General features: G+C 37.8%; 1 protein-coding gene across 1 annotated transcript in view; it reads left to right on the top strand.

Annotated features, from left to right (window-relative positions):
* Positions 1–16,367, top strand: part of orc3 (origin recognition complex, subunit 3) — a 45,797-nt gene that overhangs the window by 20,450 nt on the left and 8,980 nt on the right. Inside the window, exons 13-14 of the mRNA XM_067456001.1 lie at positions 6,456–6,535; positions 10,110–10,243. Of these exons, the coding sequence (XP_067312102.1) occupies positions 6,456–6,535; positions 10,110–10,243 (214 nt within the window). The remainder of the gene's footprint in view (positions 1–6,455; positions 6,536–10,109; positions 10,244–16,367) is intronic.

Genomic DNA, 16,367 nt, shown 5'->3' with positions numbered 1-16,367 from the left:
CCATCAGTGACACGGCCCGGATCCGGGATAAACCTCAGGATAAACAGAGAGACTAACATTAGTGTAGATGCCACTCTTTTTATGATGTAACGAGTACATCAGCTGTTATTAAGTTTTTCCAGTTCCGGCTGACCTAGTTAATGTTAACCTAATAATCAGTCAATTGATTTGAATAATGAAAGTTAAAAATGTTCTATGTGTATGCCATTGTAAAGAAATGCGTTTTTAGTCTAGATTTAAACTGACAGAGTGTGTCTGCTTCCCGAACAATCCTAGGAAGACTGTTCCAGAGTTTAGGTGCTAAGTAGGAAAAGGATCAACCGCCTGCAGTTGATTTAGATATTCTAGGTATTATCAACTGGCCAGAGTTTTGAGACCGCAAAACACATGATGGAGTATAATGTGTTAAGTGCTCGCTTAAGTACTGGGGAGGTAAACCATTTAGTGCTTTGTAAATAATAAGCAAGATTTTAAAATGTATGCGATAGGGAGCCAGTGCAGTGTTGACAGAACTGGACTAATATGATCATACTTCCTGGTTCTAGTAAGAACTCTAGCTGCTGCGTTTTGGACCAGTTGGAGTTTGTTTATTGAGCGAGCAGGGCAACCACCCACTAGAGCATTACAATAATCTAGCCTTGAGCTCATGAATGCATGTACTAACTGTTCAGCATTTTGCATTGTAAGCATGTGCTGTAATTTAGATATATTTTTAAGATGGTAGAATGCAGTTATACAGATGCTAGAAACGTGGCTTTCAAATGAGAGATTGGTATCAAAGAGCACACCCAGGTTCCTCACTGATGACGAGGGCTTGACAGAGCAGTTATCAAGTGTTAGACAATATTCTAGGTTACTCAGGGTTTTTCCTGGGTCAGAAATGGTCTTCGGTGGTGGCTGACCAGTCATGGTCATCCACACACACGCATGCACGCGCATACACACCCCAACAGTAAAAGTACCTACCCGCGTGATCAGTGAGCCCAATACTGACAATAAATGTAAAATAAATGCAATCTTTTTTTTTGCTTTTTGTTGCTCATCTAATTTTGATATCTCATTATGTATGATGTCTTGATGTTTGTTTCTTTAGTTCCTCATTTTTACACAGTTTGCATGGTTTACTGATTCATTATTTTGACAACAATAATTAAAAAGCAGCATTAAAAATGTAATAACAAATAGTCTAATTCTCTGCCATAAACAATTTAACTTGCGTCGTTCTGCTTTCACCTTATTCCAGTCTAAACAATTTTTTTTGTGGTCATTTACTACACAGTATCAATATAAATACTCAAAATAAATGCATGAAAATACTGTGGATTATTAATACTAATTCTTACTAACCCCTCTCGTTTAATGGGGTAAGCACACTTAATTCTCATTTCAGAGGTGTTGTGGGTAAATTATTACACACCGATTCGTGAGTTCAGTGTTTGACAGATCAGTTCATTAAAGGGGGGGTGAAACACTCGGTTTCAGTCAGTGTCATGTCAATCTTGAGTACCTATAGAGTAGCATTGCATCCTGCATATCTCCGAAAAGTCTTTATTTTTTTTATAATTATATAAGAAAGATGCGCTGTTCCGAGTCTTTCCGGAAAAAGCCGAGCGGGTGGGGGCGTATCGTGTGAGCGGAGCTAAATAATGACGTGTGCGCGCCGCTGCTATTGTGTTGAGTGCGTCGTAAAGCTGTGTCATCCCTAACAGCGGGAAAAACTTTATTCAAAATAAAAATATGGCTTTTAATCAGATACAGCCATACATCTATGATCCGGAATCAGACCCAGAGGCTGCAGTTGAACAGGAGCAGCAGCAAAAAACGACTAGAGCAGGACGTCTCTATGTGGTACAAGTTATACACTAACTATATAATATGCTTAGCGACTTGTGTTATTTACATATTTATACTTGAATTATATTGTCGTATTTTTGTCTTTGAAGGTGTACATGTGGCAAGTGCAGTTGTGCATGTGTGTGTGTGTGTTTACGCGTGGTTTGTGTAGACAATTGTAACGTTAGTAAGCGGACTGGTTTTGCACGGCAGGCTAAGTTAGTGTTTACATAGAAAGACACGGAATAGAAGCGCATTTGAATGAAGAAGCGCGCTTATTTAGTTCAACATATTTCCCCACTCTTTGTGTATTGTTGTTTGGAGTGCTTTTACAATACACAAACATAAAGTTACACATATAGTGGCCAGCTAAACAAATGTACACGCACTACACATCGCATGCTCCATTGATCAATTAACTATACGTGATCATGTTTGGGCTACTTGATGAGCATAGGCAAAAACACAGACATTTGAAGCAGTCTTACTCACCACCTGCGGTTCTAACGTTGGGACCTTTATTGTTGGGACTGCTCCATCCTTTAGCAATAGGCGATTGGAAAATCCGGCGTCGAACTGGGCCTTGTTTATAAAACAGTCGGCACCGAAATGCAGCGAACAGATATAAACATTCGCGCAACTCAGTTGCTGATCTGGAAAAGCAAATTCCATCCACTGTTGCCTTACCGCAGGGTTTTTGGGGAATCTGCGCAGGACTGTCTTGGTCTGGCAACCAAAAACGCACTTTTTTTGGTGACATTGTTAATTGTGCACATCACCTGTGCAGCGCATCCTACAAGCCAGCGCTATGATGGGCGTAGCCTGTTACTTTCGTTCTCTCCCTCTCTCTCTCTCACGCTCTTCCGGTAGAATTGTCCGTAAGGCCCATACAAGGAAATTCCGCCCCCATTAACGTCAAGTGGACGCATGATCGCAAAAAACTTGCCGAAACTTATGACTAACCGGAAGTAGTATTTTTGAGAAAGAAATACTCCCATCAAACGTCCACCTTAACTTTTGAAACTTTGTCCATGTTTGGTATGGGATTCCATGTCTTTAACAGTGTAAAAAGATCACTATGCATGAAACAGCATTTCACCCCCCCTTTAAAATGAATCGGTTCAAATGAGTCATTAGTTCATGAATCGGACAAAAGCGGACACGTTATGTGTGAACCCAGACTCTTTAAACAACGCAAAAGATTGATCACAGAAAACACTTCATAAGGATATTTTTCAGTTTATTTGAAAGTATGGTTCATGTCAGCTGCGTGTGCAAAACGTCTGTTAAAAGAGGTGTGATTTTTGAGCACAATTCACATCCAGCAGTAATTCAGGGAAAATATTGTGCGAACGCACCACGTGGCGCACTGATTCAGTCTTCAGACCTTTTACCATTTTGTTAGTTCTGTTGATTTTGATTGATATGCACGAGTGAGAGAGAGAGAACGGTGATGGTTTTGAAGACAGAGAGAGCGCTCTCTGCTCGTTCTCCTTCACTCAGTTAACAAGGGCGCACGTTAACTGAGTGTCAGAACGAGAAGAGAGTCACGCGCATTAGTAATCTACATCAATTTATAAATCACAATAACTCATCAAATAAGGCTTTGGTGGAATAAAATTTTGCTTTGGCGGCTGCCAAAAAAATTTCAATGTAGGAAAAACCCTGTTACTACTTTTGGAGCTTTTCTGTCCAATAATTAAAAATTCAGTTTTATCTGAATTAAGTTGCAAGAAATTACTATTCATCCAATTTTTTATATCAGCTATGCATTCCGTTAATCTTGTGAGTTGATAAGTTTCATCCGGGCGTGAAGAAATATAGAGCTGAGTATCGTCAGCATAACAATGAAAACTAACGCCATGCTTCCTAATGATATCTCCCAGTGGTAGCATATACAGGGTGAAAAGCAACGGTCCTAAACACTGAGCCTTGCGGTACCCCATACTGAACTTGTGATCGGTGTGACATCTCTTCATTTATTGCTACAAACTGATAACGGTCAGATAAGTACAATTTAAACCATGTTTCTCCATGAGTCTATTCAAAAGAATATTGTGTTCGATAGTATCGAATGCAGCGCTAAGATCGAGTAATACTAATAGAGAGATACAACCACGATCAGATGATAGGAGTAAATAATTTGTAACTCTAATGAGAGCAGTCTCAGTACTATGATACGGTCTAAATCCTGACTGGAAATCCTCACATATACCATTTCTTTCTAAAAAGGAACATAATTGTGAAGACACTACCGTTTCTATCAAAAATACTAGAAAAGGCCGATTCGAGATTGGCCCGTAATTGACTAATTCTTTAGGATCAAGTTGCGTTTTTTTTAATAAGTGGTTTAATTATAGCCAACTTAAAAGTTTTTGGTATATATCCTAATGTCAAGGATGAATTAATAATAATAAGCAGAGGATCTATGATCTCTCGAAGCATCTCTTTTAGTAGCCTAGTCGGTATAGTGTCAAGCATACATGTTGTTGATTTTGATGATTTAACAAGTTTAGCCAATTCTTCTCGTCCTATAGCAGTGAATGACTGTAATTTTTCCTCAGTGACACTACAATGCTCTGTCTGAAGTGATACGGTAGTAGACAGCTGCATGGTTACAATTTTATTCCTAATATTATCAATCTTACTAGTAAAGAAGTTCATGAAGTCATTACTGCTGTGCTGTTTACAAACGTCAGAAGCTGAAGCTTTATTTTTTGATAATTTAGCCACTGTATCGAATAAATACATAGGGTTGTGTTTGTTTTCTTCTAAAAGAGTTGAGAAATAAGCAGATCTGGCAGTTTTTATGGCCTTTCTGTATGCAATCATGCTCTCTTTCCATGAATTGCGAAAAACCTCCAGTTTTGTTTTCTTCCAGCTGCGTTCCATTTTTTTCTGGCTGCTGTTTTAAGGATTGGATTATTTGCTTTAATCTTCTTTAAGCAACTATGCAACTATGTCTAAAGTGCTAGTAAAGAGAGAGTCAATAGTTTCTGTTGCAACATCTAGTTCCTCTTGGCTATCTGAAATGCTGAGGAGATGAAACTGATGAGGAAGATTATGTACAAAGCAATCTTTAGTCGCAGCGGTTCTAGTTCTGCCAAATTTGAAGCGAGGGGATGGCTTTGCAGCCTTAGGTAAATTAAGTATACATGATATTAAGTTATGATCTGAGATGTCATCGCTCTGCTGCAGAATTTCAACGGTATCAACATTTATTCCATGTGACATTATTAGATCTAAAGTATGATTATGGCGATGAGTGGGTCCTGACACGTGTTGTCTAACTCCAATAGAGTTTAGAATGTCTCTAAATGCCAATACTAATGCGTCTTTTTCATTGTCAACATGGGTATTAAAATCACCAACAATTAGTACTTTATCTGCATCCAGTACTAACTCTGATAGAAAAACAGCAAATTCTTTGATAAAGTCTGTATTGTGCCCTGGTGGCCTGTATACAGTAGCCAACCCAAATGTCAAACGGGATTTATCATTTACACTACACAACGTTACATAAAGCACCAAAACTTCAAAGGAATTATATTTGAAACTAGACTTCTGAGTAATACTGAAGATATTATTATAAATTACAGCAACGCCTCCCCCTTTACCTTTCAGACGTGGCTCGTGTTTATAACAATAATCTTGGGGGGTGCACTCATTTAAAGTAATGTAGTCGCCAGGTTTTAGCCAGGTTTCTGTCAAACACAGCACATCTAAGTTATGATCTATAATCATATCATTAACAATAAGCGCTTTTGGCAAAAGAAAGAGTCACTATGTCCTGGGATTAGCTGACTCTGGTGACGTGAGACAGCTAGCAGACGGTTGGTTTAGCCAGTTTGTCTGCTTCCTGACCTGGGCCCCAGTGAGTCAAGGTTTAGCGCTAAGACTATATGCCATAACATATAGGCTGTGTGCATGGTTATGTGCTATTTTGTGTGCATTCGACAAGTCCTGACTGGGTTGATTGACTGAATGGTTCATTTACCATTGCTGTCACAGCGTAACATGCTATCTAAGCACGCAGAATAATAGTTTTTTATATTTCTTTTTTTGTAATCGCGGCTTTGAGCGATTACATAATCGTAGCATCCATAATCGTATTCGCGATTAGAAATTAAATTAATTGTGCAGCCCTATAACATAATTACATTAGTAATTACATGCAGCTAACTGTAAACCAAACCCTAACTTTTTAGTAAGTACATGTTAAATAATATTGCTCAGTACTTAAACCAAAGTGTTCCATTTGCTTCCAAGACAACATGGTCAAATTATCTTTTCTTTTTCGGAACATTATGTAGATTGTATAGTATGAATCTAATCCAGACATACTACATTTGTCATGTTGTCGTTGTGACCGACCAGTCTCGGTTAAGTTCCTTTTCTGGTAGTCACAAGATTTTAGCAGAAATGATGACACTTGCTGTTAGATTAATATTGTAAAACCTGTCTAACAATTTGTGGTTTGTTGGTCCTATTAAATTAGGATTTATTGGCTATTATGCATTAAATCTAAAGAAAAATCTCCTTTTTTCAGATGAATATAGAACTAAATAAAGAAAATGATAGTGTTTCATGTTCATCACATGTAACTGTTACTGTGCTTATAGATACGAGAACTCCATGTATCCTGCATTGAAAAGAATCTGTGGGAGACAGAGGAATATGACTCAGCCATGCAACTTCTAAGGTAAGCCAGTCGACTAACCTGTCAGAAATGACGTTTGTCTTTTTAGTTATATTATTTTTATTTTGGATTGAATAGTGTTTTTTTATTTATTTTTATGTGATCGTGTTTGGAGTTGATAATTCGCAACCGATTTTCAATATCGTACGACTCGCATTGAGAATATTCGATCTTTCTGCTTGAATACGCAAATGCATATATCCAATTTATTATTTATTTCCACATAAGAATCAGGCCTGAAATCATCTGAGATCAATCTGAAAATGTCGGATCCATGTGCTTTTTTTTATAACAAAATAGGGCAAGTGTAAAAATAAAAATGTACTTCTCCCAAAAAGGAATGCATTAGCATACAGAAGTTTGGGAGTTCCACACAATCCACATATAAGTGAGCAATCATGAATTAGACATATGGATGCAGTAACTTTGGGTGCTTTCACACAGGCAGTTTAATTTGAAGCGGTGCACGGTTTGCAAGAAAAATTTGTAATGTGAAAACGCACGGGGTTACAGGAACCAAGTCTACCTGTACGAGGTGGTGTGAATTTGGTTGCACTGTTTGCCACCTTCATGTTACACACAAATAGTAAACAAAAATGTTGTTCACTCTGCGGTGCATAAAGGCACCAAATTCATAAACCCAAATTCATTGAACTGCGTCCTGTTTTCTTTCATTTGCCATACATGTTTGTGATGAATGTAAGATGCACCAGGGTTCGATAGAATCAAGTGAGATCAAGAATCAAGTTGGAAACTAGACCAACATTAAGCAGGTTTCCATTACATATTTTCAAAATGTCGATTACATAATATTGGGAAATGACGGCTTTCCATCAACCAATGTTATGTAACTATAAAACTTATTTTTTTCCTCTCCTGATAAGTCGTTCCAAAAATTATGGCAATGAATGTGGCTAGGTTTACATACATTGCATTCACCGCATTAGCAATTTTTTTTAATTGAAGGAGACATAGGTGTGTTATCCAAGCATTAATGGCAAGGAGAAATGACTTGGGACTGGCTATGTATGAGGTGTTTCTGGGAGGGTATAGTACATGATTTCACAGAGAAAATGTGGATTCAGGATTTCCGGATGAACAGATCAACTGTTTTGAGTTGTCCAGTGCAATAGGGCAATAAATAAAGTAAACTCTCACCTTCTGTCCAAACATACTTCACATCTTTAAAGAATGATTTATATTACTTGCGTATACCAGGTTACCTCTGAATATAAAAGGAAAAACCACCTCATGTGATTGTAAAAAAAAAAAAAAAATTTTTTGGGAGTTTGGGAGTAAAAAACGTATGGGAGTTTCTATTGGGTGTATTTTTCATTTACAATTTGAAAGGAAATAGAAACGCAGCTACTGCGGAACCGGGAACAATCACACTCCTAATCATACCCCTTAAAACACAGACAATAAGGGGACATTCCCATTGAATCTCTTGTTTCTCTAGCCAAATCCTCGCTTCTCACCCTTTTTTTAAAGGGGATTTTCTTTCATTTACTCTTAATCCCTCTTGTCAAGTTCTTGTCTCTTCTTAAATTGACTTAGAGCTTGTTAGGCAAGTTAAGACACAAGTTTGTCTGATCTTTTTATCCAAGTAAATGTAATTACTAAACTAAATTAACTAAATTACTAATCTGCCTACATTGTCGCTCTGATAATTAAAATAAGCTAGATCACATTACCATTTTTTCCAGAGCAGCTGTACAGCCAAATCAAATTCCGTTGCCTTTTTATTCCTGTTTAAAGGGGGGGTGAAACACTCAGTTTCAGTCAATCTCATGTCAATCTTGAGTACCTATAGAGTAGTATTGCATCCTTCATATCTCCGAAAAGTCTTTAGTTTTATTATATTTATAAAAGAAATATAGGCTGTACCGAGTCTTTCCGTAAAAAACCGAGCGCCTGGAGGCGTATCGTGTGGGCGGAGCTAAAGAATGACGAGCACACCCAAAGCAGTGACGTCCTCAAGCGTGGCGAAACCCAAGTATGCTATCGACCCATGTATGCTATCGATCGGATTCAGCTAATACGTGATCCAGAATCAGGCCAAAATAAATTGAACAGGAGAAACGGCAACAGCAGGACGTCCGTCTCTGTGGTATGTACTGTATTTAGTGGCCTGTCAACATTTGGGTGTCTTTACCAGTTTATGAGGACAGGATTTGGTTTATGGACTATTGTATGCGACTAAACCTTAGTAGTAGCAAGCAAAACGGTTTTGCACGTCAGACTAGTGTAACGATATATATGGAGTAACGTTAACCTTTAGCGCATTTGAATGACGAAGCATGCGATCGTGTCGTTTACTGATGTTTACTCATGCGACGGTAGCCAACAGCACAGACATTTGAAGCAGTTTTACTCACCGGCTGCTTCCAAAGCAGGACCGAACCTTTATCGCTGGGACCGCTCCGTCAAAAACACACTTCTTTGGTATGATTTGGTGAAGTCCTGTGACAGCATTGACCGTGGAAATCCGCGATATTGTGAAGCTTCCCGTCATTTCTGCGTTCAAATCGGTTCAAATGCAGCGCTGCCTTCCGGGAATGCTGTGCTGAAGCGTTGATATCACCCATAGGAATAAAGTGGAGCGAGAGCGCGGCGAAGTTTTCACGGACGAGTGGATCTGCATCTGAGCGAGTGTTTATGGGCGTGCATTTCCTCTCTCGCTCTAGTCACGCGCGCGCGCGCACCCTACCGGGAGAAGAGCCCGTACGGCCCATACAAGGACCTTCCCTTCTATTAACGTCAAACCGAGCCATACTCGAAAAAAACTCTCCGAAACTTGTGAGAAACCGGAAGTAGTATTTTTGACAAAGAAATACTACATCAAACGTCCAACATTAGTTTTTGAAACTTTGTGTATGTTTAGGATGGGAATCCATGTCTTTAACAGTGTAAAAAGCTCAGTATGCATGAAACAGCATTTCACCCCCCCCCCCTTTAACACTGTTAAGCTGCTTTAATTGGCATTGTAAAAAGTGCTATATAAATAAAATATATAAATAAAGTTGACTTAAATCTGAGGAAAAAATGGGAGGGGGGGGGTTTGCTGGTTACTGTGTGATTGAAACATTGAAGTGACTGAGTTTAAATACCCCTAAAGACAAACATTTATATTTTACTATCAGGAGAAAATTAACCAAAGTGTTACTTTAGGCAGAATCTGGTGTCCATTAAACAACGTACTTTTGTTGTATGTATGTACAGAAGTATTACAGTTTGCTGGACTGTAATACTTCTACCCGTTTGAGAAACTTGTTTAATTCTGTTGGTACTTTAGAAAAGGTTTTTTTTCTTCTTCAAATTTAGTCTTAAGATATGAATCTTAAACATCTTTAGTTTTTTTTTTTTTTTTTTGAATAAATAAATTAACCTTGTTCTTAGCAAGCTGGAATGCCATTAAGAAAGGAAAGAAAATATCCCCATCACATTTGATTTTCTTTAGGATATACCTGATAGGGATGTATGTTGTTGTGTCATTTAGTTTTGTGATTCAGTGGGTCTTGTATTTATTAGAGGAATTGCTCCAGTCTCAGTGTCACTCTTGATTATTTCTTCCTAGGATTCTTGCAAAAGATGAGCTTGTTGCAGCTTTGGAAAAGTGTGCTGAAATTCTTAAATTTTCCAATACCAAAAAGATGCAGAATGTGCTTCAACAAGTGGAAGATTTTATTGGCAGATTGGAAGGACTGGAGGGTAAGTCAGAATTTGTTTCACCCATGTTTAAAATGTATTTTATAGAAGAAACTATTTGCATTTCCATTCAGTGTGTTCAAGAGAACAAAACTAGTCACTTTTGGAGAAATTGGATGAGAATATGAAATGCTTTATCTATCAAATCATGTAATGCCAATGTGTTTAGAATGACTAGAGTAAAATTTGCAATGCTATGCAAAAAAATATCCATCAAACTATTTATTCTGTAAACGGTAGTTCATGCTTATTTTCTAATAAAACATTTATCCACCTCAAATTAGTGTATTGAATGTGCATATTTTGTTGTTTTAACCACCATTTTTATAAAATATTCCAAAATATGCTTAAAAATATTCAGGCTAATGACTGTTTTCATGCACAGCAGAAAAATGTCTAAAGTCCTATTCAGATGGTAAATTTGCATGCCACCTCAGTGATAACTCATGCATTCCGATGGTGATTTATTCACGGTGGGCAAGCGAGTTTTGCGCACCTGGGAACACACTGCTCACGTGGTCAATAACATGATTGCATGCAGTAAATAAAATGTCATATGCTTTGTATAATAAGTTTAATAATAGGAAAACAATATCCTTATTATTTAATTCTGTTTCATTTAGTTTTATTCTGTTCCTTTACACATCATCTGTGTGAGGAGGAGAGATTCTGCAGATCTTTTCTTCCTGCTGCAGTTAGACTGTATAATGAATAGGGGTGTCGATATTAATCGTTTCTTTGATACATCGTGATGCAGATGTAAACGATTCTGTATCAGTTCAGTAATAGATCATAACCGGTTAAAATGTACTGATTATTTTCTGACGTTATTTGTCACGCACGTGTATTATTGCGGTCGCATGCAATTGCAGGGAGGTGAGTAGAGTGAGAGTAATTAAAAATGCTCCATTTACTTGCTCCATTTCGGCTTGTATAAACAACCTGCATGACCTGGAGAACACACATTCTGTGTGTAAATCAAGACCTGCACGCCGCTGATATCTTGGGACAGAGTCTGCGCAGGAAGTAGAGCAGGAAGTACAGTCCGATATCAAAAGCCCGCCCACACTCTCGCAGATGCAGAACAATTAATTATGTTGGTGTGAAATAAACAGTTATGGAAATGTAGAAATTAAAGCTAAAGCTCCAATCTGCTCCTAAAAATTCCGAAAAAAGTCTCTAGTGCCTCAGTGACAACTTCACTCAGAGAAGACGTGGATCTCAGCTGTCAATCATAATGTCACACCCCCCGTTTTTATAGCCTCAAATAATTAATTAAAACTAAACTTATTTTAAATCAAACACTTGAAATTAAATCATTGTGATGATAGCTGCCTTCAATTACATTAAAGGGGGGGTGAAATGCTGTTTCATGCACACTGATCTTTTTACACTGTTAAAGACTTGGAATCCCATACTAAACATAGACAAAGTTTCAAAAGTTAAGGTGGACGTTTGATGGATTTCTTCGAGTATTTCTTTGTCAAAAATACTACTTCCGGTTAGTCATAAGTTTCGGCAAGTTTTTTGAGATCATGCGTCCCCTTTGACGTTAACGGGGGCGGAATTTCCTTGTATGGGCCTTACGGACAATTCTACCGGAAGCGCGTGAGAGAGAGCGAGGGAGAGAGCGAAAGCAACAGGCTACGCCCATCAAAGCGCTGGCTTGTAGGATGCTAAACAGGTGATATAACCAGTAGCTACTGACTTACCCACTGATAGGCTGGCGGTCGATCTGTATTAGCACTTTCCTCACGCGACGGGCGAATCACTTTCCTCACAGAGCGACTCACTTTCCTCACGCGGCAGGCGAATCACTTTCCTCACTGAGCGAATCACTTTCCTCACAGAGCGACTCACTTTCCTCACGCGGCGGGCGAATCACTTTCCTCACTGAGCGAATCACTTTCCTCACAGAGCGAATCACTTTCCTCACAGAGCGAATCACTTTCCTCACAGAGCGAATCACTTTCCTCACTGCAGCGCGCTGCTGCACACGTCATTATTTAGCTCCGCTCACATGACACGCCCCCACCCGCTCGGCTTTTTTCGGAAAGACTCGGAACAGCGCATCTTTCTTATATAATTATAAAAAAAATAAAGACTTTTCGGAGATATGCAGGATGCAATGCTACTCTATAGGTACTCAAGATTGACATGACACTGACTGAAACTGAGTGTTTCACCCCCCCTTTAACTCACTTTATAAATTTCACGCGTTGGACCCATGTTTGGCGCTGTAGGGGATTTAAAAAAAGTGACGTGAGTGGAAGGGAGGCGGCAGTGCCGGAAGTGTGTGTGTGTGTGTGTGTGTGTGTGTGTGTGTGTGTTAGGCAGAGCGGCAGAGAGATGCGACAGAGTTGTGAAATTGGAGGCGTGGCTCGCAGCTGTTATTTAAAATAGCACCGCATATTTTAAACTAATCGGTTAACCGGTGTCAACCGGCTAATGAGGCTCGGTGGTCGGTCAAGAACATGTTTAGTTTTTGTCATCTCTACCCAAGACTCACAGAAAGAAAGAAAGCTTAATTAAAAAAAAGAGGAAAGTGAGAGGAGAGTTCTAGATGGCTTGTATGAATGTAACCCATTTTTGCAAATCTGGGTCTGCCATGATCGTCTGATCGTCTACCCTTGGAGTTCTCCAGCTGCTTTCAGGACTCCACTCCAACTGTTCTTCTAGGACCGCTTGAACTGACTTCTGAACTAGAACTAAATTCTTTGTTTGTGTTCTAAGATTAAAACTCAAATTTGTTGCCAATCCTTTTTAGATGGATTCTGACCCATCAGGGCTCATCTTGGTTCATGGTTGACTGCCCGTGATGACCTTATCGATCAACTAATACAACCATTTTCTACCCTGTTCCCTCACGTAATGTCACATTATGTCACAAAGTGAATTGAGGTTGATTGGGACACTTTTCCCAAGTCATCTTAATGAAGAAGTGGATGCTCTTGTGTTGTAAATCCAGCAGGCTCTGACTTGCAGTGTTGTAATATAATGGCGGCACGGACGCCAACAGCCCCAGATAACTTTACCGATCATCTAACACAACCATTTTCTACCCTGTTCCCTCACGTAATGTCACATTACATATATCAGGACAAGTGGATGATCTTGTGTTGTAAATCCAGCAGGCTCCGACTCCCTGTCAGTGTTGAAAGGGTAATGGTGGCACCCCGCCTTGCCCACAGCCCTTGATAACTTACCAACTTAGCTTCTCATGACTTAATCATTTAGTGGGGACATGGTCCTTTGAAACAATGATGAATGTGTTATTAATGATGGCATTGTGAAATTACATGAATATGTACATGAACGTTCAAGCCTTTACACACAGTTATCATAAGCTTTTTCATAGTTTAATGTGAGGTACAGATGAATATTAAATTCAAGTTCACGTAAATTCTTCCCACAAATTCTTCCCTTTCCATAAAACTTGAGTACAAGTAACTCAATTTCAAAAATTCAGCCAACTTACATAATAAGTTGGGGTTATGTAAGCAGAACTCAAACAAAATATATTTTTTTAACTAGTTCTTTTAATGTCTGCAGTCTGCTTGTTCATTTTACTAGAAGACTGTTTGGAAACTGATTGCCTTAATATTCTAAAGTAAGCTGAACTTAACACTCAATTAAGTAAGCTTAATTGCATCAAGTTGTTTTTACTTAAACCATTCAAGTTGTGTCGACATAATTCTGTCTGTGAGCTGAGGAAATGTAATCCCAGAATGCATTGCAGCTATTGATATATATATACTTCCCTTCCTTTGAAATCAGATAACTGTGATTTCGTGTTGCATTGCTGCATCAATAGGAAGAGATTTATAGTGATATCACTTAAGTTTCAAGTGCCCAACCAAAGGGAACACTGATCACCATAATGATGAGAAATTTTAGGAAATCAACATAAATGTATGCCGTCAGCTTGTGACGCTTTCCCAAAGTATTTAGTTGTATTTTCAATAACATTTAAGATGAATGCTGAAGTGGAGGAAATTAGTGAAAAGTCTATTGAGAATTACCCTGCCCACCTGTTTTTGTTGTTGTTTTTTCCTTTGGCAAAATGGTACTCAAACCAGTCAAGTAATGTTTACATGGGTCTATGTACTAACCTTGCTTAGTTTAGCTATTCCATCCACCTAAAAGTTCACAATAATCAGTCTATTCAAGTTAAATCAACAAATTTTCCTAAATCAGTTAATTTTACAAGTTTTTCTTTAGTAGATTCAACAATTACTTTTTACAGTATAAGGATGGACATTTCCAACTCACCATCTCACTCTAAAGGTAAAAATGCTTTTGTGTACCTTATCAACATTATTTAATAATACGGCATTGTGATTTGTGCGGTTGTTAACAATTCTACAGTAGAAAACATCTGAACATCAACAGATAGGTTCATGTTTATACACACTTTACTATCATTAGTTACAATAGTTTTGTGACCCTTATTGTAAAATGTACACTATTTCAACATTACCTGATGTGTTACTAACATTTGTAGACATGACTTACCATTAACAAAGCTTGTATTAATGGATTTTGAGAACATTATTGTAAAGTGCATGCTATTTCATAATTAACTGATGTGTTACTAACATTTGTAGACTCTTTATTAACATGACTTACCATTAACAAAGCTTGTATTAATAGATTTTGAGAACCTTAGTGTAGTGTACACTATTGGCTATTGGCTTATCCTGATTGGCTTCATCGCTCTGTCTCCTCTCCACTAATCAGCTGGTGTGTGGTGAGCGTTCTGGCGCAATATGGCTGCCGTCGCATCATCCAGGTGGATGCTGCACATTGGTGGTGGTTGAGGAGATTCCCCCCTTCCATGTAAAGAGCTTTGGGTGTCTAGAAAAGCGCTATATTAATGTAATGAATTATTATTATTATTATTATTATTACAACACCATTTCATCAACTAATGTATTACTAACATTTTGTACTCTTTATTAACATGACTTACCATTAACAAAGCTTGTATTAATGGATTTTGAGAACCTTAGTGTAGTGTACACCATTTCATCAACTAATGTATTTCTAACATTTTGTACTCTTTATTAACATGATTTTCCATTATCAAAGCATTTATTGTTTATTGCTTTGTAATGAACCTACAAATGTTAACACATCCGTTAATGTTGAAATCCTGAAGAACAATTTATACATACTTTGTTTAATAATGTTGATAAGGTACACAAAAGCATTTTTACCTTTAGAGTGAGATGGTGAGTTAGAAATGTTCATCCTTAGTTTGTGTCAACTTCTACATAAATTAATGTAAATATGTACAGTAATAACCTTACAACAGTAAAGCTATAGGCATTGTTCATGGTTAGATCCTGTTAACTAATGCATTAACTAGTTGCGCTGTTAATGTGAATAGATGCTTTAACTAATGCATTAACTAATGTTAACTAATACAACCTTATTGTAAAGTGTTACCGTTATGGTTATAACAATAACTTTATTTAGGTCCATATACATAAAAAATAAAAAAAATGCAACAAACAAAAGACCTGTTTCAGTTCGGAATTAATTGTGCCCAAAAATTGTGCTGTTTTTACTGTAGTAACAGGCCATGTTAATAATACACTTTTATTTCCTTGAGATCTTAAATATAATATATATAATATATTTTTTAAAGGAGGAGTTCTGTTATGCTGTAATTGGTTTTGTGACAATCATTTGTATAAAATTGAGTGTACCCTTAAAAATAAGGGTAAAAGTGGGTACCCTTAAAAATAAGGGTACAAGCGTATTCACACTAGCTCTGGATGTATGCCTGGGTGTATATATATTCATAATTCAGCGTCTTCAGTGGTGCAATCAGTGAAGCGGGCCAATGATTTATTGTTTTGTCCCTATCAACACAGTTTTGAATCTGCCTTTTGCAGAGCTCGCTCTTCTCTCTTTTCTCATCAGTCACATTGGAAAGGTATTTATTTTCAATAAAAATTAAGAAAATGTTCTAAATGTGGAAATCAAGTGCTCAAATGTTTAATTATTATAATAACATCTTGTGTATGGTTAGGGATAGGTGTAGGGGGGGCTTTTAGTGGTCCTTTAAGGCTGCATCCATTTAATAATTTAAACAAAAATCATAATTCACACTCCGATA

This window comes from Pseudorasbora parva, chromosome 10 (genome assembly GCF_024679245.1).
Source record: "Pseudorasbora parva isolate DD20220531a chromosome 10, ASM2467924v1, whole genome shotgun sequence".
Lineage (NCBI taxonomy): Eukaryota > Metazoa > Chordata > Actinopteri > Cypriniformes > Gobionidae > Pseudorasbora > Pseudorasbora parva.
The sequence above is the reverse complement of the archived record's forward strand: the minus strand, read 5'-3'. Positions and strand labels throughout refer to the sequence as shown.